Below are 23,938 nucleotides of genomic sequence, written 5' to 3'. Positions count from 1 at the left end.
GGTCTTGCTTTAATGTCCATGGCTTCTGCCTGATGAGGGTAGTGGTTGCTGGAGGGTGGGTTAGCTGAGGCAATTTCTTAAAGTAAGACAACAATGAAGTTGTCTCTGCACCAACTGACTCTTCCTTTCACAAACCATTTCTCTATAGCACACAATGCTCTTTGATAGCATTTTATCCACAGAATTTCTCTCAAAATTAAGAGTTAATCTTCTCAAACCCTGCTGGGGCTTTACCAACTAAGTTTTTACGATTTTCTAAATCCTGTGTTGTCCTTTCAGCAATCTTCACAGCATCTTCACCAGGAGTACAGTCTATGTCAAGAAACCACTTTCCTGTGCTCGCTTCGACAGCACATATACTAAAAAAAAGAAACCACTTTCTTTGTTCATCCATAAGAAGCAACTCCTTATCCATTCAGGTTTTATCATGAGGTGGCAGCAATGCAGTCCCACCTTCAAGCTCCACTTCTCGTTCTCTTCCTCTTTCCACCCTATCTGCAGTTCCTTCCTCCACAGAAATCTTAAATCCCTCAAAGTCATCCGTGAGAGCTGGAATCAACTTCTTCCAAACTCCTGCTCTTGTATTTGCAAGGTAGTTTAACCTCTTCCCATGAATCACAAATGTTCTCAATGACATCTAGAATAGTGAATCCTTTCCAGAAGGTTTTCAATTTACTTTGCCCAGATCCATCAGACGAATCACTACCTATGGTAGTTATAGCCTTAGAAAATTCATTTGTTAAATAAAGCTTACAAGTCAAAATTACTCCTTGATACATGGGCTGCAGAATGGACGCTGTGTTAGCAGGCATGAAAACAACATTCATCTCATTGTACATCTGCATCAGAGCTCTTAGGTGACCAAGTGCATTGCCAGTAAACAGTAATATTAAAGAAAAATTTTTTTCTAAGCAGTAAATCTCAACAGTAGGTTTAAATATTCAGTAAGCCATGTTGTAAATAGATATGCTATCGTCCAGGCTTTGTTGTTCTATTTATAGGGCAGAGGCAGAGCAGATTAAGCATTAATTCTTAAGGGACCTAGGATTTTCAGAAAGGTAACTGAGAACTGGCCTCAATTTAGAATCAACAGCTTCCTTTAGCTCCTAACATGAGTCAGCCTGTCCTTTGAAGCCAGGCACTGACTCCTCCTCTCTAGCTATAAAAGTCCTAAATAGCATCTTCTTCCAATAGAAGGCTATTTCATTTACACTGAAAATCTGTTGTTTAGTGTAGCCACCTTCCTTAATTCTCTAAACTGGATCTTCTGGATAACTTGTTGCAGCTTCTACATCTTGCTGCTTCATCTTGTACTTTTTTTTTTCAGGTATGAATGTATGTATGTATCTGTTTGTTTGTTTGTTTGAAAGAGAGTGAGAGAAAGAGAAAGCACAAGCAGAGGGAGAGACAGAAGGAAAGAGAGAAGCAGACTCCCCTGCTGGGCAGGGAGCCTGGACAATGACACAGGGCTCAATCACAGGACCCGGGGATCATGTAGAAGGCAGATACTTAACTAACTGAGCCACCAGGCGCCCCTTCACCTTGCACTTTTATCTTATGGAGACAGCTTCTTTCTTTAAACCTCATAAACCAACCTCTGCTAACTTCAAAATTTTCTTTTGCAGCTTCCTCACCTCTCTCAGCCTTTATAAAACTGAAGAGAGTTAGGGCCTTGTTCTGGATTAGGCTCTGATTTAAGGAAAAAATGTTCTATCCAGAACACTCAAATTTTCTACATAACAGGCTGTTTTTGCTTTCTTATCATTCTTATCATTTGTGTATTTGCTGAAGTAGTACTTTTATTGCATTCACAACTTGGCTCAAGAAGTCTAGCTTTCAGTAACTAAAATTAATTGTTTCTAGCTTTTGATTTAAAGTGAGAGACATGGCTCCTCCTTTAACTTGTACACTTACTGTAGAGGTATTAACTGACCTAATTTCAATATTGTTGTATCTCAGGGATCAGGAAAGCCCAAGTGGGAGGAGATGAGATGGGGAATGACTAGTCAGTGGACCAATCAGAATGCACACAACATTCATCGACTAAGCTTGCCATCTTTTATGGCCGCACTTTGTGGCATTCTCAAACAATTACAATAGTAACATCAAAGATAACTGACCACAGACCACCATAATATAATAATAATGAAAAAGTCTGAAATACTGTGAGAATTACCAAGACACAGAGGAGCATTTGCTAGAAAATGGTGCTGACAGACTTGCTTGACAAACAATAACCACAAACCTTCAATTTGTAAAAAAATATGCAGTAGCGATGAGGTGCAATAAAGCAAAGCACAGTAAAATAAGGTATGCCTGCACTGAGAGAAAAGATTAACAATATATAAAAGTTCTTTCACATTAATGAGCAAAGAAAGAAAACCAATGAAAACAGGTTTTAAAAAGGTATACAAACATCTCAAGAAGAAATACAAGAAGAAAAACAAGAGTTTTAAATGTAAACTCTGCATACCTTTAACCCAGTAATTTCATTTCTAGGTATCTCATGGAAATATTCACATACATGTACAAAGATATGTCCAGTGTTCACTGAAGCAACGTTTGACAGAGAAAACTGGAAATCACCCAACTGTCCACAGAGGAATGTGCGAATAAATTATCCTATAGCCAGCCATTACACGGCATACTATATAGCCTTCAAGACCTCATTTTCATATACAGAGAGAAAACAGTGACATAGGTTCCAGCCTTAAATTGCTATTTCTAGGCCTAGATAGATAGTGCTAAATCATTTTAGGTCAGAAGAGGATACCTGGGTGCTAACTTTGTAATTACACAACTTGGTTGCTACTTCCCCCCCAAACCATGTAGCCTCAAATATTTATATGTATATAAGATGTTGGTCTTTCTCTAAGAAAACTTCTCTTCCTCTAGCTTAATCTGTCCTCCTTTATTCGGTTTCATTCTCCCATTGCTCCTAAACTGACACAAAAGACCAAAGTAGATTTTTCAAACCATATCTAAGAATCAAGAGTACGGTATTGTTCTCTCTATAATAAAGTATACACCCACACATTTTTATTTGTTCCTTAATAAGCTACCTTTTTTTTTTAAAGATTTTATTTATTTATTTGACAGACAGAGATCACAAGTAGGCAGAGAGGCAGGCAGAGAGAGGGGGAAGCAGGCTCCCTGCTGAGCAGAGAGCCTGATGTGGGGGCTCGTTCGATCCCAGGACCCTGAGATCATGACCTGAGCCAAAGGCAGAGGCTTAACCCACTGAGCCACCCAGGCGCCCCAATAAGCTACCTTTTTAAAAGAAACCCACTTTCAGTCACTAAAATTACCAGTTAAGAGCTCACATATTTAAATCTAAAATACTTGAGGGGCGCCTGGGTGGCTCAGTGGGTTAAGCCGCTGCCTTAGGCTCAGGTCATGATCTCGGAGTCCTAGGATCGAGCCCCGCATCGGGCTCTCTGCTCTCTCGGGGAGCCTGCTTCCTCCTCTCTCCCTGCCTGCCTCTCTGCCTGCTTGTGATCTCTCTGTCAAATTAAAAAATAAATAAATAAATAAATAAATCTAAAATATTTGAGACCACATGATAGAGATGGGGAGGGTGATGACAAGTTACAAAACTACAAAGTAAGCCCTCCCAGATACCCTCCTTTAACCTAAAGAGATTTAGCACTGTCTAGAACTGGAGTAACCAATTTAAGTCTAGTGCCTTAGTCATTAATTACTCTATAGCACATTTGTAATTTTAGACATCTCTGCAGTTTAAAACTGCAGGCCTGGCTCGAGAAATCAATAAAAGCATTAAGTATTGTTATGCCCAAAAAAGCTCTAAAAAATCAAATCCCTAATGCATAAGTAAAATGTTAAAAAAAAAAAAAAAGAAAGAAAGAAAGAAATAGCAAAAATAAATAACCAATGACAGTGGAATGGATGCAAAAGCTGAGACATAATCATACAAGGGGATATGAAAATGAACAAACTATAGCTATACACTTACCACTGATGAATTTAAAAAAAAACAAAAACAAAAACAAAAACAAAAACCTGTTTGGCACTGCCTTAATTCTAGGCCAGTGCAGCTCTGAAGTTAAAACAGCCCACATACTAAAGCTGTATGACCTGCCTGAGTCAACTAAGGCCTTCTTGCCCAAGCTGCATCGGTTTAAAGCTAACCATACAACAGTTAAAAAGAACAACAACAACAAAACAAAACCCTGCATGATAAAATATAGTTCCTGCAAATATCCAAGCTCAAAAAACCCATATGCCTCTTTACTTGTTAAAACATAATACCAAGCCACCCCATTTAAGATTCACCAGAAATACATTTTGCTCCCCAAACGGCAGTCCTTCCCCATTTCTCAAGGTTCCTTCATTATGGAAGAGCTGTTCAGTTATTAGGCGTGACTGATCATTTTAATAATGGCCCAGGTATTAACCTGGCTAATCTTCTTTCTCCCTACCCACTGAATCCAGGCTAGTTGTATACATTTTGTCCTATACATTGTGGTGAAATTGATGAGTAAGTTCTGAAGTCTAGGCCTCAAGATGTCTTACAGCTTCTGCCTTTATTCTCTTGGGACTCAGCTGTCACATGAAGTAATACAAGCCACACTAAATAAAGAGATTGTGAGCAGAGAGAAGGCCCATTTTTTTGTTGTCCATACCAAGGCCCAAACATGTGACTAAAGCCATCCTAGGTACTCTCAGACCACCCAATGCACCAAATGAATGCAGTCACGTAAGTGACCCGAGGCACAAAAAGTGCCTAGTTAGTCCATAGAATTTTAAGAAATAATAAATCATTGTTGCTTTGAGTTACTTAACTTGTGAGGTAGATTTTTACACAGCAATATTAATATACTAGGAGAATGCAAATGGTTGAGCAATACCATTTCTGGATATATATCCAAATGAATTTAAAGCAAGGACTCAAATAGGATTTGGAAATCAATGCTCACAGCAGCATTATTCACAATAGCTAAAAGCAGCAAACATGTCTATCAACAGATGAATGGATAAACAAAATGTGGTATATACATACAATGGAATATTATTCCTTTTAAAAGGAAAGAAAAATCAGGATTCCTGGGTGGCTCAGTTGGTTAAGCATCTGCCTTTGACTCAGGTCATGATCCCAGGATCCTGGGATCAAGTCCCACACTGGGATCCTTGCTGAGCGGGGAGCCTGCTTCTCCCTCTGCTTGTGCGCTCTCTGACAAATAAATAAAATCTTAGGAAGGAAGGAAGGAAATTCTGACATATGCTACAACATGGATGAATTCTGAATATATGCTAAGCAATGTAAGCCAGATACAAAGGGACAAATATTGTATGATTTCACTTACATGAGTTACCTAGAGCAATTATATTCACTGAAATAAAGTAGAATGATAGTTGCCAGGGGTTGGGAGGCAATATTTTCTTCCTTTCTTTCTTTCTTTTTCTTTTTTAGATTTTGTTTATTTATTTGAGAGAGAGTGAAAGTAAGAGAGACCGCAAAGGCAGAGGGAGAAACAGACTCGCTGCTAAGCAGAGAGCCCAATTCAGGGCTTGAACCCAGGGCCCTGAGATCATGACATGAGCAGATGGCAGACACTTAACTGACTGGGCCACCCAGGCGCCCCTATAAGAATATTCTCAAAGATGGGGCGCCAGGGTGGCTCAGTGGGTTAAGCCGCTGCCTTCAGCTCAGGTCATGATCTCAGGGTCCTGGGATCAAGTCCCGCATCGGGCTCTCTGCTCAGGGGGGAGCCTGCTTCCCTCTCTCTCTCTGCCTGCCTCTCTGCCTACCTGTGATCTCTCTCTGTCAAATAAATAAAGTCTTTAAAAAAAAAAAAGAATATTTTCAAAGAGCTTGAGAAAACATGAATGAACTACAACTGGAAGTGGAATCTAATACATACTCTAATACTGTTGGTAAAAATTTGTGTGGAGCAGGAAAAAAAGATTTAGTTGGACAAATTCACCTTTTGTGAGGGATTTCAAAGCCTATGATTATTCAGTCTTATTCATCAGCAGTACTTTAGAGAAAATATTTGAATCTATCATGTATTAGTGAAACAGTAATATCATTTACTCTTAATAGATTTTACAATGATCAATTCCATGAATTTTTTTTCAGAAACAGAAGCTAAATATCTTGAATTACCTTACTATAGAGAGGTTTGATGGCTTAGCAATGGGAACATTTTATTGCAATTTTTGAGTTTCAAGACAAGACTGAAATTTTTCTGAAAAAGAACAGCCTTCAACCACTACTGTCAAATACCAAATAGCTTTGGAAATTAGCTTTTCCTGAAGACTCCATAGTGTTTCTTAATGAATTCAACCCTAAATTACAAAATAGCACTTAGGCAAAACATCTTATGGTAAAGTCATTTCAACAGCAATTAATGTTATCTGAATCACCCATAATGGCAAGCTGCTTTATATACTTCCTATGCTGTCAAAGGTTAAAACAAGAAGCCGTATCTCCATTACCACACAAATTTGCAACAGTTACATTTTCCAAGCAAACTATAGTTCCAACAATGTTTTTCAGACCTTGGTGCAAGCATAAAAGAAATTTCCCTATTTCAAAGTCCTTTTAACTGTACAAAGACTCCATCTAATTGAGGAGTTTCCACCTAATTTTATTTATTTATTTATTTGTTTGTTTGTTTGTTTGTTTGACAGGGACAGATCACAAGTAGGCAGAGAGACAGGCAGAGAGAGAGAGAAGCAGGCTCACTGCTGAGCAGAGAGCCCGATGCGGGACTCGATCCCAGGACCCTGAGATCATGATCCGAGCCGAAGGCAGCGGCTTAACCCACTGAGCCACCCAGGTGCCCCTCCACCTAATTTTCAATCAGAAGTGAGGGGCACCTGGGTGGTTCAGTTGATTAGGCAACTGCCTTCAGCTCTGGTCATGATCCTAGGGTCCTGGGATAGAGCCCTGTACCCAGTCCCTGCTCAGCAGGGAGCCTGCTTCTTCCTCTCCCTCTGCAGCTCCCCCTGCTTATGCTTTCCTGCTCTTCTCTGTTAAATAAATAAATAAAATCATTTTTTAAAAAAGCGAAACATTAATATTTGTGGGAAAGGATGCACATCCAATACGAAAGTTTTCCAAACAAAGGAGATTCTCTTTAATTACGCTTTAAAAAAATGATTAATCTAAAACGTAATGACATGCTAAAGAGCAAAAATATCACAAGAATCTAAAAGAATTCTGTAAATGCCTCCCAAACAATGAATATGCTGAATTAAAAGCATATACTTAATGGACTGACATCAATATTTGACAGTACCTGTCAGGACGAAAACACATTTTTTTTTTTTAAGATTTTATTTATTTATTTGACAGACAGAGATCACAGGTAGGCAGAGAGGCAGGCAGAGAGGAGAGGAGGAAGCAGGCTCCCCACTGAGCAGAGAGCCCGACGCGACGCAGGGCTCCATCCCAGGACCCTGGGACCATGACCTGAGCCGAAGGCACAGGCTTTAACCCACTGAGCCACCCAGGCGCCCCACGAAAACACATTTTCAAAGATGAAATATGTAAAGTCTCATTACAAACCAGTATTAACAGATGAACAGTCACAATCAACTTTGATAATGAGAAACACTGAACCACCCCAAAAAAGTTATCCCAATAAAAAGAATTCTACTCTTCTCATTAGATAAACTAATCTGTATTATCAAAAAAGTACTATTACAGGGCACATGGGTGGCTTAGTCAGTTAAGGGTCTGCCTTCGTCTCAGGTCATCATCTCCAGGTCCTGGGACTGAACCCCACATCAGGCTCCTGCAAGTCTGCTTCTCTCTCTCTCTCCCTTAGCCCCTTCTCCCTGCTCGTTTTTTCTCTCTCTCAAATACATAATTATTTTTAAGTACTATTACTATATTTTGACCTTAACAAAAATTTTATTTAAAATTTGCAGAAATCTAAAAAAATTGTGGAAATTTTTCTTTCTTGTTATAAAAGTACGCACATGTCTTTAATTTTGCCTCTTGACTGCCAAAACCTAACAAAAATGTTTGTTATGCAGCACTTTACAGAAAACATTTGGTGACTTCTGGGATATAGACTTCAAAAGGTGTGCTTGGACAACTGGTTGTATGTATTTTTATACAATAGTAATAAAATTAGGTCCATAGCCAAATATAAAAAAAAAAAGTAAAACTTCTAGAAGAAAATAAATCAGATGAAAAAAGCATAAACCATAAAGATGAAAAAACCTGATTAAATTTTGAGACTTTATTTTTTTTTTATATTTTATTTTTTATTATTTATTTGACAGAGAGAGATCACAAGTAGACGGCAGAGGCAGGCAGAGAGAGAGAGAGAGAGAGAGGGAAGCAGGCTCTCTCCTGAGCAGAGAGCCCGATGCGGGACTCGATCCCAGGACCCTGAGATCATGACCTGAGCCGAAGGCAGTGGCTTAACCCACTGAGCCACCCAGGCGCCCAATTTTGAGACTTTATAAACAAAGGGTGAAGAAAAGCTATATAGACTTAGAGAATATATTTGCAACTCATATAACCAATAAAGGATTAGAAATATAAAAAGAATTCTTAAAAGTCAATTTTTTTTTAAAGATGTTATTCATTTATTTGACAGAGAGAGACAGCAAGAGAAGGCATACAAGCAGGGGGAGTGGAGGGGGGGTGGTGGAGAAGGCTTCCCACCAAGCAGCAAGCCCAATGAGGTGCTTGATCCCAAGACCCTGGGATCATGACCCAAGCCGAACGCAGATGCTTAACAACTGAGCCACCCAGGTGCCCCGCAAGTCCATTTTAAAGAGGAAAAGAAAAAAACACCCTCCCCCCAAAATAGGCAGTTCATAAAAGGAGAAATCCAAAGGACAGGAAACATGAAATAATGCTTGATCTTATTAGTAATAAGAGAAAATGCAAACAAAAGGACTTTTTTTTTTTTAAAGATTTTATTCATTTATTTGACAGAGAGAGAGAGAGATCACAAGTAGGCAGAGAGGCAGGCAGAGAGAGGGAGAAGCAGGCTCACTGCTGAGCAGAGAGCCCGATGCGGGGCTCGATCCCAGGACCCTGAGATCATGACCTGAGCTAAAGGCAGAGGCTTAACCCACTGAGCCACCCAGGTGCCCCCAAAAGGACTTTTTAGAAGAGAAAAATAGCCACCTGGGTGGCTCAGTCAGGTTAAGGATCTGACTCTTGATTTCTGCTCAAGTCATGATCCCAGGCTCATGAGACTGAGCCCCTTGCTGAGCTCTGCACAGGGAATGAAGTCTACTTAAGATTCTCTCTCTCCCTTTGCCCCTCCCACTCCACTCGTGCTCACACACCTGCTCTCTCTTTAAAAAAAAAAAAAAAAAGAAAGAAAGAAAGAAAAGAATGTTTCCTACAGATCAGATTCTCAATAATTTTTAAATCTAACAATATCAAGAGTTGATAGAAAGGTACAGGAGGAGGAACCCTAATGCTCTATTGGCATAAATGTAAAATAGTACAGCCAGTTAGAAGAGGACTTTGGCAACATCTAGTTAAAAATGAGTTGTTTCGGGGCACCTGAGTGGCTCAATGGGTTAAAGCCTCTGCCTTCAGCTCAGGTCACGATTTCAGGGTCCTGGGATCGAGCCCCACATCTGGCTTTCTGCTCAGCAGGGAGCCTGCCCCCCGCCCCCCGCCTGCCTTTCTGCCTAACTTGTGATCTCTCTCTGTCAAATAATAAAATCTTTAAAAAAAAAAAAATGAGTTGTTTCAATTATTAATATACAAACTCTCAAATGTGTACCCAAGGAGTCATGTATAAAATGTTCACTGAACACTGGGAACAATTTAAATGTCCAACTATCAGAGAAAAGATAAATGGTGGCATAATCATTAAAAAAAAAAAACAAAAAAAAACAGAAAACTGGAAATAAGCTAAACAACCAGTAATAGGAAAATAGAAAAATTATGATGTATTCATACAAGATATTATTAAACAGCGTTTAACAGAGTATTATACTTATTAGCACTGACAAATCTCAAAAGCAATGTTAAACCAGAAAAAAAAAAAAAAAGCAGGTTATGAGACATTACTATGACAACTTCTTTTACAGGTAAATGTTTATTTGATAAAAAGTATAAAAATTTCCATAGGAATGGTATATATATCTAATTTAGATAGTAATTAATACTGTGAAAAGAGGGTAGGCAGTGAAATGGGAGAAGCAATTATAAAGAATTTCAACTGTATTGGTATGGTTTTATTTCCTAAAAAAAAATTTTTTTAGGGGTGCCTGGTAGCTCATTCGGTTAAATATCTGCCTTTGGCTCGGGTCATGATCCCAGGGTTCTAGAATCAAGCCCTGCTTGTCCCCCTCTGCCTCCAGCTCTGGATTGTGGGCTCTCTCTCAAACAAATAAATAAAATGTTAAAAAAAAATTTTTTTTATCTGAAACAAAAGTGAGAAATAAAATGATTAAAAAAAAAAAAAGACTGAAAAACGTATCTTTATATAACAATCAGGCCAGAGGAGAAAAGGATGGAGTCAGAGATGTAAGCAAGACTATGAGACAGGCACTAATAATCTAGGCACTGGGGATACAGCAGTGAACAAAACCAACTCTTTGTTCTCAAAAACCGGTAAATATATATCAAATGGCAATAAGTGTTATGAAGAAACATAGCCGTAAGAAAGGGTATAGGGATTGAAAACCTGAGTAGAATTGTTACTTTATATAGGGTGCTATTTAAAGCCAAATGAAACTGAACGAGATAACACTGAGAGCAAAGGAAAACAGGGAATAGGTCTGAGGACTGAGGCCTCAGCACTCCAAAATTTAGAGGTCAAGGAGATAAGGAGGAATCCTCATATGGAGAAATCTTTGAATGAAGCAGAAAGAGAAGTAGAACAGTATTGATTGACCTGGGAGCCATCTGAAAAAAGCATTTCAAGAAAAGAATGATTAACCATGTCATACGATACTGAAAGGCCAAGTAAGATAAGAACTTGAGAACTAACCAACTGTAAAGGATACTGGTGATCTTGAAAACAGCTATTTTGATACAGCAATAGACCACTCTGAGTTCAAGAAATAATGTGAGTGTTGGGGCACCTGGGTGGCTCAGTGGGTTAAAGCCTCTGCCTTTGGCTCAGGTCATAATCTCAGGGTCCTGGGATCAAGCCCCGCATTGGGCTCTCTGCTCAGCAGGGAGCCTGCTTCCCCTTCTCTCTCAGCCTGCCTCTCTGCCTACTTGTGATCTCTCTCTGTCAAATAAATAAATAAAATCTTTTAAAAAAAAGAAGAAATAATGTGAGTGTCAACTATACATCAATAAAAAAAATTTTAATGATGCTGTGGAACATATTAATGTCAATGAAAGATACAAATCATACATTAAATGAAAAAAATTACAAATTAAAATGGACATTCTCAAAAAAAAGATATAATGAGAATAAATAAACTGCAAATTTCAAGTATAGACCATTCTTTTTTTTTTTAAGATTTATTTATGAGAGAGATAGAGCATACAGATGTACATGCATGAATAGGGGAAGGGCAGAGGAAGAAATTCTTCAAGCAGACTCCCTGCTGAGCATGAAGCTCCACTCGATCCCACAATCCATGAGATCATGACCTGAGCCGAAACCATGAGCTGGAGGCTCAATTGACTGAGCCACCCAGATGCCGCAAATACAGATAATTCTTATAACAAGCTTTGCTATAAAGAAAACCAAGAAACTTGAGTAGCTGGAAGGGTGTAACTCAGAGGGGATATGGAATAATATCTTTTCCCTGAAGACAGGAACAATAAAACATATTTGTGTACTCAAAGAAATGATCCAGTGAAAGGGGAAAACGGATGATGCAAAATGAAAGGGGAAAAATTGTTAGAATAATTGATGGATAGTATTGATAAAGGGGATGGGTAGTGCAAAAATGGAGCAATGAGTCTTAAAAAGGTACAGACATGTGACTTATGAGTAACAGAAGAAAAGGCATATAAGATTCCAAGAGACAAAAATTTCAGAATAAGGGGGAAAGATAAATTTAACTTATAAAAATATAAAACAGCTTGAAAGAAATTGCTACAGGGGTACATAAAGGAGTAAATAACTCAAATGTGGGAGGGTAGGACTGAAGGAAGAGTCAGAAAGGATTCACAAGGGGCATCTGGCTGGCTCAGTCAGGACAGCATGCAACTCTTGGTCACAGAGATTACATACATACATACATAAAAGGACTCACAAAGGAGGTTTCAACTCACAAGGCAAACATGACCAAAGAGTACAGTGTGGCAAGAGAAAGAGTACAAAACAGCACAACAGAAACAGAGCTAGGAAAAAAACAAAAATTGAGGGGCTCGGAGCTTATCTGCCCCGGTAAGAAGTCTGCTTGGAAGGAACCGAATGAGAGAACACAATCCATTTATATTAATCAGTGTCTGTACCTGCTCAGAATGTGTTTTCACAGAACAAATTTTAGGCTATCATGTAATAAGAACACTATCTAATAGGGTTACTGCAAAGATTAAATGAGGTAATCTACATAAACTCCTTAGAACAGGACCTAGTACATAGTAAGCAACAAATACAGTTATTATTTAGTAATAATAAGCAACAAATAGTGAGCAACAAATATAGTTAATTACTAATAACTCGACAAATACAGTTATTAGTATTAGGAGAAGCAATATTACTGTTGGTTTCAGTAATAAAAATACTCTATAAACACCTTTCCAAAGGACCAAGTTAACTTTTCAAACTACAGTCTACTTCCAAACCTTTTTAAAACAGTTAAATTCTGGTCCAACCATGTAATTGAGCCCTTCCAGCCACCACTTCCCCACCCCAATACTAGAAAGGACTATAATAAAGGGCCTTTAATCTACTCAACTTCCTGTGAGTTGCACTGACTTCACTCTGGGAAACAGTATGAATATGAGGTCTATGTCAGAGTGGAAGTCCCAGAATAAACCAATCTTCTTGCCTACCAGGTCTCCCATTTATCCTTGAAACAGACCAGATCACCAGAGGTTACCCTACATACCTACCAAATTCATTATGATTGGGTTCACTCCCAAAAGACTCTGTAGGGAATAAATAGGCTTCTTAGGTAAAGAAAATTTGACAATCTATCTTTTAAAATAGTAATGATTAAATTACAGTATTATCGTATACCTACACAATGGTCCACTAGGCAGACAAAGTATATTGAGAAACAATAAGAAAATGTTCATGACCATTTTTTTAAATGTATATCAAAACAGTATGGTACTGGCACAAAACAGACACATAGATCAATGGAATAGAATTGAGAGCCCAGAAATAAACCAATACACACTTATATGATTATGACAAAGAAGGCAAAAATATACAATGAGGAAAAGACAGTCTCTTCAATAAATGGTGGTAGAAAAACTGGACAGCTACATACAAAAGAATGGAACTTAACCACTTTCTTTCACCATACACAAAAATAAACTCAGAATGGATTAAAGACCTAAATGTAAGACCTAAACCCATAAAACTCCCAAAAGAAAACACAAGCAGTAATCTCTTGCACAGCAACCTTAGCAATACTTTTCTGGATATGTTTACCCAGGTAAGGGATAACAAAAGCAAAAATAAATAGGGATTGTATCAAACTAAAAAGCTTTTGCAGAGAATGAAGCGATCAACAAAATGAAAAGGCAACCTCCTGAATGGGAGAACGTATTTGCAAATGATATATTGAATAAAGGGTTAACACCCAAAATACAGAACTCATACAAGTCAACACCAAAATATAATCTGATTAAAAATGGGCTGATGACCTGAATAGACATGTTTCCAAAGAAAACATACACATGACCAATAGAAACATGAAAAGATGCTTACTAATCACAAATTAAAACCCAGTGAGAAACCACCTCACACCAGTCCGAATAGCTAAAGACAAGAAGTAAGAGGCAAGGATGTGGAGAAAAGGGAGTTGTTGTGCACTATTAGTGTGTGTGTAAACTGGTGCAATCACGACGGAAAACAGTACAGAGGTTCCCCAAAAACTAAAAATGCAAGTATCATAGGATCCAGCAAATCCACTTCTGGGTATTTACCCAATAAAAAATGAAACCACTAATTCAAAAAGATATACACACCCCTATATTTACTGCAATATTACTTACAACAGCCAAGATGTGGAAGGAACCTAAGTACCCACTGATAGATGAATGGATAAAGATGTGGTATACATACACATGGAATATTAACTCAGTCATGAAAAAGAATGAAATCTTGCCATTTGTGAAAACATGGATGGAACCACAGGAGTATACTAAGTGAAATAAGTCAGAGAAAGACAAATACCATATGACTTCACTTACATAAGGAATCTGTACAACAAAACAACAACAAAGAAAAACAGACTCATAAAGAACAACTACTGATCACCAGATGGGAGACTGTAGAGGGACAGGTAAAACAGGTAAAGGAAATTAAGAGGTACAAACTTCCAGTTATAAAATAAATAAGTCACAGGGAAGAAAAGTACACCATTGGGAATACAGTCAATAATAATACTGTAACAATTTTGTGTGGTAATTTATCATGATGAGCATATGACAACAGATAATTTGCAAATCATTATGTTGTACACCTGAAACTTATATGTCAAGTATACTTCAATTAAATATATATATATATATATACACACACATATATATACACACACACACAAATTATAAATGCATAGGAATAAAGGTTATAAAAATATAGTTACAAATGGTTAACGCTGAATGAAATGATTACAGGGATTTTTTAAAATTTTCTTTTCACTATCTAAATTTCCTACAATGACCATATAATACTTTTATTTACTGACTGATCTTTTCTCATTATTAAAAAGGAAATAATACAAGTCAAATTCCTCTCACCTTTCCCTAGAGAAATAAGCTTACTATCATTCCTATCTCCGTGCATATCTAAACATAAAAAATTGTATTTTAGGTAAACATATATTGGAGGTGTTATTTTTTCCTTTTAAAAATGGAATTATAGGGGCGCCTGGGTGGCTCAGTGGGTTAAGCCTCTGCCTTTGGCTCAGGTTGTGATCTCAGGGTCCTGGGATCAAGCCCCGCATCGGGCTGTCTGCTCAGCAGTGAGCCTGCTTCCTCCTCTCTCTGCCTGCCTCTCTGCCTACCTGTGATCTCTCTCTCTCTCTCTCTCTCTGTCAAATAAATAAACAAAATCTTAAAAAAAAAAAAAAAATGGAAGTATACAATGTATTTTGGGTAGCAACCAGCTGTTTTCATTCAACAATAAAACACAGGACATCTTTCCATTTTAATATATAAAACCATCTCTTTTTTAATGGCTACATATTGTTGTCATTATATAATAACCTAATCTTTAGCCAACTAATGGACAATAAAATTGCTGATTTTTTGCTATTACAGTGCTGCAAATATAACTGGGAACATAGTAAAATGATAACTAACATTTGATTGCTAACTAGCTGCCAAGCTCCACAAGCTTCTACATGAATTAAATACACTACAATTATTACTATACACATTACTACTTGTATAATTAATATTTTCTTCTGTAACCTACCCATTCATACTGTTTTCCTTGAATATCAATTTTGTTTTAATCTAAAAATTTAATCTAAAAAATTTCTGGAGGGCGCCTGGGTGTTTCAGTCAGCTAAGCATCTACCTTCAGCTCAGGTCACAATCCCAGGGTCCTGGGGCCAAGCCCCACGTCGGGGTCCCTGCTCAGCAATAAGCCTGCCTCTCCCTCTGCCTGCTGCTCCCTCTGCTTGTGCTCTCCGTCATACGAATAAATACAATCTTTAAATAAATAAATAAATTCTGGGGTGCCTGGGTGGCTCATTCAGTTGAGCATCTGCCTTTGGCTCAGGTCATGATCCTGGGGTCCTGGTAACCAGCCCCCAGGCCAGCTCGGCTCCCTGCTCGGCAGGGAGTCGGCTTCTCCCTCTCCCTCTGCTTCTCCCCGCAACTAGCGAGCTCTCACTTTCTCTCTCAAATAAATCAATAAAATCTTAAAAATAAATAAATAAAAATAAAAAATTTCTGGCAGAATATCTCCAAAAGTTCCATGAAAACACCTAGCATACGACCAGTCATGCAATTATACATTCTACAAATATTATTTGAGAACTTACTATGTGCTGGACACTAAGTGAACAAGAGGGCATGGTCTCATGGGTTGTTAGCCTAGCTAAACTGAGTTAATATGGGGAAAGAAAAAAAGTAAAAAAGGAATATGTCAATTAGAGAAAAAGTAGTATATATCAGTGCACACCATTCAATACACAATTGTAATTACCTTTTTAAGATCTTTTTTTTTTTAAAGATTTTATTTATTTATTTGACAGAGATCACAAGTAGGCAGAGAGGCAGGCAGAGAGAGAGGGAGAAGCAGGCTCCCTGCTGAGCAGAGAGCCCGATGTGGGCCTTGATTCCAGAAACCTGGGATCATGACCTGAGCCGAAGGCAGAGGCTTTAACCCACTGAGCCACCCAGGCGCCCCCTTTTTAAGATCTTAAGTTATTTATTTGACAGAGAGAGAGCACAAGCAAGGGGAGTGGCAGGCAGAGGCAGAGAGAGAAGCAGGCTCCCCACTATGCAGAGAGCCCGATGTGGGACTTGATCCCAAGACCCTGGGATCGTGACCTAAGCCAAAGGCAGACGCTTAACCAACTGAGCCACCCAAGCAACCCTATAACTACCTCTTACACCAGTCTTGCCTCATCCTATGGATCTAAACTATCTTTAATCTAAAAACACTGGTTTACTTATGTCATTTTCATATCAAGAACCCACAGCTTCTCTTAGTTATTTCCCAAACATACTTCACCTATTCTCTACCATTTCAATTCTTTACCACTAAAGGCTTCCTCTGTTTCCTACCACTTCCCCCACAACTTCTTAAAAAACCACTTCCGTAAATTCCAGTGCCTACTTTGCAGAGGGAAAAAAGTCTATAAAGCAATGCTTTCAACACCGAACTGCCTGCATCCATACTCTTCATTACACCTTTCTCCATTTTCAACAGAGATTTTCTATTTCTCTAAAACAAATCCCCTTATACTCTTGACCCTGCCACCTCACAATCATCTTAAGGATCTTGTTCCCTCTATTGTCTTCTGTATATTCAACCTCTTTCCCTACTGATTGCGTTTTTCCTCAGGTAATAAATGTGCTCATGTCTCTCTGTCTTGAAAAAATTCTCCCTTGACCCCATATAATAATACTTCATTCTAAAACCTCCTCAGCCCCTCCCCTTTAAAACCAAACTTCTTCAGAAATATCTATCTAAAATTTCTCATTTTGTAACTCACTGCAATCTAGCTTCTGCCTCCCTACTATTCCTTTGAAACTGCTTTCATCTGGGCCAAATAATTTCTTGGGTCTCCACAAGACTGTTCTCAGTTCTTACATTACCTGACTTGTCAGAATAATCTAATAATGTAATACTTAAAGCATTCTTCCTCCAATGGCTCCTCACTTTTGAAAAAAGGATGGGGAGAGAACACTAGCATTTCCTCCTGCTCCCTGACTATTCCTTTTCAACTTCAATGATTTATGAGTTGCTCCTCTTCTGTGTCCTAAAGGTCGTCAGCCTTAGAGAGATTAATGTGCTCAAGGTCACATAACTAATGATGGAAAACTAGATACACAAAGGACTAACAATGCCATACTTTACACATTCTAGCACCCATTAAATTTATTGCATTTGTGCTTCAGTATCTGTTCCCTAACTCCACCAGGAGTCTAAATGAACTAGAATTTTTTTTAATGGGCTAGAGATCTTTTTAATGCTAAATATTATTTCCAAAAGAAACATTTTAGTTAAAAATGTTCTTCCTATTCTTACCAGCCCATCAGTCCACATTGAAGAAATCAGTCTAAGGAATTGTAACAAAGATACATTTATTAAAGTCATAATAGTATTCAGAAGATTTAATGTGTTTCAAGCATAGACGCACTTGCTTTGTTAATGGAGCTCGAATCTCACAAGGAATTTGTCTCTACAAGACTAAGAAGGTACAATCGACATCAAGTTTTAAGTTCAGGGGTCAGAACAAGGGGTTGGACGGTGTCAAGTTTCTAGAATTTACATAAATGTAAGTACATGATTTCTTTTGTAGCTCTCAGATTCTATAATCTTACCAATAAGGTGTATTGTAACTGCTGTCTCATATACGAAAAAAAAAGCAAAAAGCATCACTATTCCAGGCGGTTTTAGTTGAAAAGATCAAGAAATAAACCCACGTTCTTCCCATCCAATACAAAAGAAAATGTTATCTGATGTATATTCTGATTTCTGAGATTTGCCTAAAACTTCTGCTCAGAAGTGTGTCACCCCACTCTTAACTTTGGGAAGCCAGCATATATTCATTTGGATTGTGAATATCCTTCTATTCATCAGCATATAATAGTAAACAACATTCAGAAATAACCTGTACCTTATTCAGTACACATTCATTATTTTCTATGGTATATTGAGAATTTATTAAAATAACCAACCTCTCACTTGTAACAGTCTGAACAAAATTTAAAATAAAAGAGCTTGCCCTTCAGAAGCTTGTAAGACTTTTCATATTGTTCTTCTCCCCTTCCCCACAGAAAAACACAGGACTTTTTACAAACTGGTTAAACATGGAAAATGTTTTATACTCTTAAGATTTTACTTTGGGGAAGCCTGGGTGGCTCAGTCAGTTAAGCGTCTGCCTTAGGCTCAGGTCAGAATCCCAGGCATCTGGGATCAGGTTTCTCTTGTCAGGCTCCTTGCTCAGTGGGGAGCCTGCTACTCCCCCTGTGCCCACCCCCTCTGACAAATAAATAAAAGCTTAAAAAAAAATAAGATTTTTATTTTTAAACAATCTCTATACCCGACATGGGGTTCGAACTCACAATCCCAAGATCAAGAGTCACATGCTTCACAGACTGAGCCAGCCAGGTGCCCCAGTGTTTTATACTCATTTAAGTCAATCCAAACTTCCTAACTGCTCTTCATTTTTAAAATAATTTACTATTTAGACTGAAGTAAATAATTCTGTCCTTCTAGTTTCCACTTTATACCAATAAAGATTTGAACAGTAGTTTCCAACCTCAAGTCCCTTAACTCCTGCAGATGAGAAGGAAATCTACATTTACCACTTATACAGATCCCTAAAAAAACAGAATGGATATCCTTCAGGTACGTTTAACATTTCAAAAAAGCTGAATACAAATTACACATATACATAAGTAAAATTCCACAGGCTATTACTTAATAAATGCAGACTGGTATACAAATCTTTCCAGTCTTTATTTCCCCATAATATTCCTTTACTCAGGTCTGCCTCTGGGGCTTATTCACACACTCAAAAGACACATAATCATAATATGATGGATATAGACCATCATACAATAGACCATGTACAAAATCCTACTGAAATACAGTGAAAGGAGGAATTGGTTCTACATTTAAAAACTTCACAGAGATAACATCTGAGAGGGTCCTGGAAGGATAATTCAGCTCTCTGGGCTATAAATGCCTCAAGTTTGTTTCTGACTACAAAAACTCACAGAATTTCACTTTAAGTTAGATAAGTCTTTAAAGATAGTCTAGTACGGAGGTTTTCCAACTTTATTCTACAGTCACAGAATCTTGGGGTGGCTCAGTCCGTTAAGGGTCCAATTCATGATCTCAACTCAGGTTTTGATCTCAGTCATGAGACTGTGCACTGGGCTCCATGCCTTTTTTTTTTTTTAAAGGAACAAAACTTTTCATTTTAAGTCTAGTTGAAACTTGTAGTATGTAAGATAGAAACGGACCTGCTTTTTGAAAGGAGAAAGTTGCTGGAAAACACTGTTGTTCTAACCAACTTCATTCACTTTAAAATAAGAACTGACACTAAGAAGAACAATGATTTGATAAAAGACCACATCAAAATAGAAATGCAACAATATATTCAAAGAATACCCCTGAAGTATTACCTCTCCTTTTAAGTCTTTCTTAATTTTCCCCCTAAAGGTAGTCTGTAACTCCTTATATTACTCCGCAATATATCTAGCATATACTTCCATTATGTTTTCTATAAAACATTAGTGTCCTAATTTTACCTTTTTTTTTTTTTTTAAACGTGTGTGCCACTCTTCGAGATTGGAAGCTCCCTGAAGGTAGGGACTGTCTTACTCACTTTTGTATGCCAGCACTGAGAATAAGTTATATACTCAGTCAAGTTTTAGAAAAGATTTAAGATTGTGCAACACCTGACACACAGGAGAACTTAAGCATTTGTCAAATAAATTTACCAAAATGAGGTCATTAAATGAAATATCTAAAGCAGTTCGAACAGTATTTGACACATAAGGTATATTCTATAAACATGAGCTGTTATGTACAATTTTATATAGGCAGAAAAAACTGAAGCTGTTACTCAACATTTCATCTGGAAAGTAAGCACCTTTCATCAAGGTTTCAATTTGCTCATTCACATATTACTAATGCAACCATCCTCATCTTTGACAAGAAAAAGAAAAAATTTAGCCCACCACAAATATCTCTTGACCCTACAGCCTGTAAAAAATAGTACAAAGAGCTGTATTCTGTTCATCTCTAGGCCTGGGCATGAAAGGAGAAATTAGGCCAGTCTTAAACTTGGGGCTAAATCACTTCTTTCTAGACCTCAGTTTCAGGCATTTGTCAAGTGAGAGTAACGCGGAGTGGAAAAGATTACCTCCAAGGTTCTTTCCCGCTCTAACACTATAGAGGCTTATAAGAAATTGGGATCTAGAATCCTTCACCTTCCAACCCAATATGAGTAAGAACATTATAAAAATCAGTAAATGGTGCACTGGGTTTGGTGCCAAATCGACAGAGTTTTAATATCAGCTGCTACTCAGCTGTGTAATTCTAAGAAGCCAACTCTCTGGATCTCATTTCTTCAACCTGGAAAAAGAAGCTGTTGAACAATATGATCTCTCTTTACATCACAGTCACAACATTCTATGAAATAAGCTACCTCTGAAAGAAATATTCAGGTGGGGGAATTGAGCCACCAATTTAATTAAAGATGTTCAGAGGATTCCAGCATAAAAGTAGACAATTTCAGGATTAGAAGAAACCTCACAAGTCTTCTATGACTCACCCAACTGAGAGCCAAGTCCTCTCTAACAAGACCTTGGAAGAGATCCCCCAGTCTAGTAAATGAAGACCAACCCATGGAAACAAGCCACTTCATTTTGGCCAACTAGGATGCCTAAGTTCTTTTACTAAGGCCATACCATCCTCTAGCAACTTCCACCCACTAGTTTTACCTCACTTTCAGCCATGGGCACCTAAAATATTTCTGGATAGTGATAATGTGCCCCTTAAATATCCTCTCCAGAATTAAAATTGCCAACTCCTTCAACCTTTCCTCATAACATAATACCAAGACTCCCTCACCATCCAGCTTGCCTTCCTCAGAGAACCATCCATTCTTGCTTTGGTGAATGTCAAAATTACTCGAACAGCCCTTTCCATTCTGACATCCTGATTCCTCGTAGAACCCAAGATTTTGCACTTGTCCAGCTGAAACCACATGGGAGACCCTAATTGCCCCTGCCACCTCCACCCAAGAAGCACTTGGGATGGGAAGTGTGCCCCTGTTGCTCCTTCGGAAAACAGAGACAAGAAGTGACGGCGTCAGCAACAGAGAGGCCCGCACCCCGGCTCTCCTCCCCGGTCCAAGCCTCCTCCCTCACCGGTATTGCTTGGGGTCGCTGGGAGACTTGACGATCTCAGGGTCTCCGGCATTATTAATAGGCCCCCTCCGTCCCTCCTCCTCAGATTCATCAGCTCCTAGACGGGCAACCCGGCCGCTCTCGCCCAAATCCTGTCCGTTGGACTGCAGGTCAGGACAGCTGCAACTAGACTTCGCCTTGTTCCTTCCAGGCATGGTCAGAATAGCAAAGGGTCCGGCAGCAGCCGAGTCTTCACACTGACCCCGCGCTTGGATTCTCCACAGCGCCGCGAGCTCCCGCCCGGCCTCACACCACAACTTCCTCCCGGTGGCACAGACTGCAGCAACCGTGACTCTCCTCAGCATTCACCACCAAGCCGGAACCATGAGCATCCCGCTCGCCAGGGACAACCTCCTCCTCCTACTCCTCCAGCCGCTCCTCCTCCTCCGCGTTCCAGAGGCGGCGGCGGCCGGCGCTGGTGCTGCCGCAGCCGCTGGGGAGGACAGGCCTGAACCCCTCCCCCAACCCGGTGTGCCTCACGCCAGCTTCCCTCATACCCCCGCCCTCCCGGCCGCCGATGACGCTACTGATTCTAGCCAATCAAGAGGCAAGAAGAGAGGTCACGCTCATGCAAACCACCAATGGGAACAGGGAATAAAAGGAACCAAAGCGACCGGGCCGGATTCTCGGAGCACCTGGAAACCCAGGGTGGGCGGGGCGAGGAAGAAGAGGCGGAGACAGTGGCGCGAAGGACGACGGGAAGGAAAGCGCTTGCGCCGTGTTTATGACGTACGAGTGGTGTTGGTGTGAGGTAGCCGCTGAATAATGCTCCGCGGCTTTTAAAAAAAATATTCCCCTGATGAGAAAACTGGGAAGCGAGTGGAGAAAATGAATTTCTGAGTTCCCCCCCAATTATTTATTTTTTGTATTCTGCCTCCACACCTGGGGCGTGGCCTTCAGCCATGACTCAGCACGTAAAAAGCGGAACGCCGGAAGTATTTTTCGTGGCCGGATGGAAACTGCGAGGGAGTGAAGCTGAGCTGTATGCCCAAGATAGTGGTTGTGGTTCTCCGCCTTATCGCCTGGAAAATGTTGGTGCTATTCCCGCTCAGAGCCTAAGAAAGTGCTTGAAAGACTAGTGTGTGTAGATGTGCTCATTCTTCCATGTGAGAACATTAGCTCCTCCACAGCCTAGAGTTTACAGCGTGTCTGTCTGCTGCCCTTAAGTACCTTTTTCTAAAGTTTTTCCTGCCTCTAATGGTCTTTGGTCCATCATTTACAATGTGACTGAGACAGACATACTTGAAAAATATAAGCAACTGACATGTTAAGAAGATACAATATACTAACACCGTGAAGCAAAAGATCCTCACACATAAAGGGAAGAATATATATAAATGAATGGAGGAAGTCAAGCAGAAAGAGGTATTGACGGCTGTTAAAGGTGTTTAAATTTTTCTAGGCTTCTGGAGCTCCAGACACAGGGAATGCAATCATGATCAAACAAAAATCCTTGTCTTTATGGGATTTGGGTTTTTTTTTCCTACCCCCCAGTGTGGGGCTCCAACTCAGACTCTGAGATCAAGATGGGCATGCACTGCATGCTAAGCAAGTCAGGCACCCCTGGGGCTTGCATTCTAATGAGGATAAACAATAAAATCGATATATTTTAAAAAACAATGAATGCTATGATAATTCATAAATAATAAATGAATAAGGTGTTGGGAAGGCTAAGTAATGATTGAGACAGTTGATGAAAATCTGAACGAGGGCAGCACATGAGATAAATTAATTGAAAAATGTTGTCCAAATAGCCCAGTTTATTTTCATACATCTTTTCAGGAATTTGTCAGTTTTTAAGGTAAAAACTCGGGAATGCCCTCCTTCAAGGAAATGTTTTTTCTTTGTATATCCAGTTCCTAGTGTAGTTTCCAAGTCAGTACAATGTAAAGCACTCAGTAATGTTAGTTGTTGAATAAATACCTGAAGTGACATGTTTATTTTGAGAGTGTTTTGTTTGTTTTTACTTACCAAAGCAATAATACTCTAAGGAAGGAATCTGTGGGTTCAGCCAGTCATTAGAATTTTATAACGACAAAGAGAGGCTGCATCTAAAGTGTTAGTTTTTCGGGCGCCTGGGTGGCTCAGTGGGTTAAGCCGCTGCCTTCGGCTCAGGTCATGATCTCAGGGTCTTGGGATGGAGTCCGGTATCGGGCTCTCTGCTCAGCGGGGAGCCTGCTTCCCCACCCCTCTCTCTCTGCCTGCCTGTCTACTTGTGATCTCTCTCTCTGT

General features: G+C 39.2%; 1 protein-coding gene across 2 annotated transcripts in view; it reads right to left on the bottom strand.

Moving 5' to 3' along the window:
• NRDC (nardilysin convertase) overlaps window positions 1–22,161 on the bottom strand; it is a 108,911-nt gene extending 86,750 nt beyond the window's left edge. For both annotated transcript variants that reach the window (XM_047727120.1, XM_047727121.1), the window contains exon 1: window positions 21,668–22,161. In XM_047727120.1, the coding sequence (XP_047583076.1) occupies window positions 21,668–22,011 (344 nt within the window). In that variant the 5' untranslated portion in view covers window positions 22,012–22,161. The remainder of the gene's footprint in view (window positions 1–21,667) is intronic.
• Between the last annotated feature and the right edge of the window lie 1,777 nt (window positions 22,162–23,938).

This window comes from Lutra lutra, chromosome 4, assembly GCF_902655055.1.
Source record: "Lutra lutra chromosome 4, mLutLut1.2, whole genome shotgun sequence".
NCBI classification, from domain to species: Eukaryota; Metazoa; Chordata; class Mammalia; order Carnivora; family Mustelidae; genus Lutra; species Lutra lutra.
The sequence above is the reverse complement of the archived record's forward strand: the minus strand, read 5'-3'. Positions and strand labels throughout refer to the sequence as shown.